We start from the raw sequence: 4,129 nt of genomic DNA, 5'->3' as shown, positions 1-4,129 counted from the left end.
GTCTTTTGATTTTGGGGTTGTTTGTTTGAATTGATCACTGGGGCTTGGTATTGATATTGTTTAGAGTTTTCATTTCAAGTTTTAAATCATTTGGTGAAAGATTGGTTCATTTTGGGTCTGCTGAAGCACAATGACATTCTTGGCTTTCACCGGAAAAGTTCAAGCTATTTCCATTCATTTTGCTTCTTCTTCTTCACTTTATCCTTTTTGTTTTCTTCCAATCACAAATACTCACCTTTTTGTTTTCGGCTGAATTTGAATCTGGTATGGGATTCGAAAGAAGAAGAGGAAAATGAGTCGGAGAAGATGACAGAAGGTGGAGGAGACAATGGTGGAAATGGTGGTGGACATAAAGAAGAAGAAGGAAATTAAAAAAACAAAAAAAAAAATCTGTTTGGGCTTTTCACGCGCCCATATTGGGTGAAACTCACTCTATGTGCCAACTCAGCAAGTGTTTAATTGGAACAAAGTTCATGTAACGTATGTGCTCAATAGGAACTCTCTTAAGTTCAGGTGTCTAAATGAAAGATCGTGCCAACTTTAAGTGTCTCCGTATGTATTCAGCCTATATAAAACATACCTTGTCATTCAGAATAATCCCATCTTCCTCTTCCAAGTTTAAAATATCACAGTTGAAATCTGTAGCTTTGAGGCTGAGATATTTGAAACAAACAATGAATGCAACTAAAATCACCGAGTTGGTCTTCATTCCATCTCCTGGAATGGGTCACCTAGTACCCGCGGTGGAGATGTCAAAGCTTCTTATAGCTAGAGAGGAACATCTCTCCATCAATGTCCTTATCATGAATATGAACCTCGACCCCAACCTCAATCCTTACATCCAATCACTTTCCTCAAATACTAATTTCAGCTCATCAAGATTGAAATTCATACAACTCCCACGAGACGAATCCGCTTTGCAACTCCTCAACAACAGCACATTCTTTTCTGGCGTTATTGATAGCCATAAGCCTCAGGTCAGACAAGTTGCAGCTCAAATTCTACAATCTGAAACAGCCACACTATCTGGTCTTGTGATAGACATGATGTGTACCACAATGATAGACGTAGCAAATGAATGCGGGCTCCCAACTTATGTTTTCTACACGACTAGTGCAGCCATGCTTGGGCTTCACCTTCATATGCAGAGTCTACAAGATGATTTTAACATAGACATTACAAATTACAACAATGATCCTGAATCAGAACTCTCTGTTCCTACGTATTTCAATCCTTTTGCGACTAAATGTTTGCCGTCTATATTCCTGGACAAGGATGGTGGTTCCACTATGTTCCTTGATATTGCCAAAAGATACCAAGAAACAAAAGGTATCTTGGTAAACACCTTCCTAGAGTTTGAAGCTCATGCTTTGAAATCACTTTCTTTGGACGGGAAAATTCCACCTGTCTATCCAGTAGGACCATTGCTGAACCTCAATAGTGGTGTCGGTGATAACGAAGATTTATCTGACCATGAAATTATCAAATGGTTAGATGAGCAAACTCCATCCTCTGTAGTGTTCCTCTGTTTTGGAACATCAGGAAGTTTTAACGAGGAGCAAGTTAAGGAAATTGCAAATGCTTTAGAGGAGAGAGGGTGTCGGTTCTTGTGGTCGCTAAGGAAACCACCACCAAAAGATTCATGGTATCCAAGTGACTACAAAAACCTAGAAGATGTCTTGCCTGAAGGATTCTTGCAAAGGACGAAAGGGATTGGAATGGTGATAGGATGGGCACCCCAAGGGGTAATTTTGTCACATGGAGCGGTGGGTGGATTTGTGTCGCATTGTGGATGGAATTCGATTTTGGAGAGTATTTGGTTTGGAGTGCCAATAGCAACTTGGCCAATGTATTCGGAGCAACAAGCGAATGCGTTTCAATTGGTGAAGGATTTGGGTATGGCAATGGATATTAAGATGGATTATAACATTAGCGGGAACAAAACGGATATCATTAAAGCGGAGAAGATAAAGAGTGCAATAAGGCAGCTGATGGAGCCTGAAAATGAAATAAGGATGAAGGTAAAAGACATGAAGGAGAAGAGCAGATTGGCGCTGAAGGAAGGTGGTTCTTCCTACACCTCTGTTGGACGTTTTATCGAGCAGGTTATGGGCAATAACTGAATAATGGTCAATCACCACATCTCTGTTAAATTGCCGCCCAGTGTGGCCAACGGCAGCAATACTAGTTCCTTTTCTAACAAGTTGATCGTTTCGATCCTAAGAGCAGTGTATTTTCACAACAAAATTGCTCCTTTTGTTTTATTTATTTGCATTAATCTCATATAATCGGAAAACAAATTTTGATCAGCTATATAGCATAAAAAAGATACTGTTAGCATTTATTGTTGACACCATCCGATACCTAATCAAAATGTAGAAGACAATTATAATAAGTAAACAATCCTATATCCGATAACGGTAGCAATTTGAAAGAGACTCTATTATTGATGCTAATTATTAATGAGTTTTGTCCATCACCTGCTCGATAAAACGTCCAAGAGAGGCATCGGAAGAGCCAATTTCCATTATAGAAAACCTGCTCTTCTCCTTCACGTCTTCCATTTTCGTTCTTATTTCACTGTCAGGCTCCATCAGCTGCCTTACTGCTTTTATAGTGAGAGGACACTGCCATGAAATGGAAAACTTGAAACTGAGGCGTTTCTCGTGTCTGTTCCTCACGCCTTAACTCCTTAACCTTAAACATCAAGGTAAGTGTATTGGCATAAACATTTGTCATAAAGAAAGATATTTGTAGTATATGTTCTTTAAGCTGCAGTCTATGCATCTGTATATGGCATTCCTCAAGAAAAGGAAAAGAAAAGACATTGTTTCTTAACTGAGAAAATTTGAAAACTACAGTCTAGAAACTAATTCCTTGCACCTGCATCATCTAATCATTTTAAGGATGTGAATCAATATTTGAGGTGCAGTCCAGTGTCATGGTTCTCTTATGGAGTTTATGTAGCTTGGACAACACTAGTAGAAACCATGCTATCGTGTAGAAACCGTACGTGCATCTCTACTTTACTACAACAGCAGTTGAACAATAATTTGATATGCAAAGAATAAAGAACTTCTAATACATGATTAATCTGTGGTTAATTCTTATACCTTTCGACAATTAATTTTTGTAACGTATCTAGTGTTGCGGAAGCCAAATGTATATAGTGTGAATAAGTCACAACTACTATACCAAAAATTATGACAGCCACCAAATAATAAATAAGACAATAAAGCAACAATAAAGGGAACACCAGAATTTACGAGGTTCGGCTAATTTTGCCTACTCCTCGGACACAACCAATATTTTATTTCACTCCAAAAATACAAGTGAAATAATATTAAAGAGAGAAATACAAATACCTTAAACAGATGAGAAGGCAAATGAGAAGTGTCTTTAAATCCTAAACATTAAGCCTTCTTTTATAGGGGGAAAATTCCCCCAACCCTTCTTTTCCCACCGATGTGGGACAAAATGTTTTGCCAAATTCAACAAATCTCCACCTTGGCAAAATTCCACATCTTCAATTTTCTCTCAATAACAAATTTTGATTGTGTCTTCATCTTCAATCTTCAGTTTTCAACAATGTTGATCAAATCCAAACAATGTTGAAACTTGACCGCAGTCACCACCTTTGTCAGCATATCAGCAGGATTCTCCGTAGTATGAATTTTCTTCACTGTGACTCCACCTTCTTCTATGATTTCTCGTACGAAATGATACCGAACATCAATGTGCTTCGTCCTTGCATGATAAACTTGGTTCTTCGCTAATTGAATAGCACTTTGACTATCACAAAAAATTGTGATACCTTTTTGTTCAACACCAAGCTCCTTTAGCAATCCTTGAAGCCAAATTGCCTCTTTCACAGCCTCTGTAATAGCCATGTACTCTGCCTCTGTTGTAGACAAAGCAACTGTTGACTGCAAAGTAGACTTCCAACTAACTGGTGCCTTTGCAAAAGTAAACACATAACCAGTAGTTGATCTTCGTTTGTCCAGATCACCCGCAAAATCTGAGTCACAATATCCAACTACAGACTGATTGTCTTCCTGCTCAAAAACTAACCCGACATCTACAGTATTATGAATATACCGTAGAATCCACTTCACAGCTTGTCAATGCT

General features: G+C 38.4%; 1 protein-coding gene across 1 annotated transcript; it reads left to right on the top strand.

The window, feature by feature from the left end:
- The first annotated feature begins 521 nt into the window (after positions 1-521).
- Positions 522-2,697, top strand: LOC107821088 (UDP-glucose flavonoid 3-O-glucosyltransferase 6-like). Its single transcript, XM_016647487.2, has one exon. The coding sequence runs from the start codon at positions 522-524 to the stop codon at positions 2,121-2,123; it is 1,602 nt and encodes a 533-aa protein (XP_016502973.2). The 3' UTR covers positions 2,124-2,697.
- Positions 2,698-4,129: the final 1,432 nt, after the last annotated feature.

The sequence above is a fragment of the Nicotiana tabacum genome, chromosome 10 (assembly GCF_000715075.1).
Source record: "Nicotiana tabacum cultivar K326 chromosome 10, ASM71507v2, whole genome shotgun sequence".
Classification (NCBI taxonomy): domain Eukaryota; kingdom Viridiplantae; phylum Streptophyta; class Magnoliopsida; order Solanales; family Solanaceae; genus Nicotiana; species Nicotiana tabacum.
The sequence above is the reverse complement of the archived record's forward strand: the minus strand, read 5'-3'. Positions and strand labels throughout refer to the sequence as shown.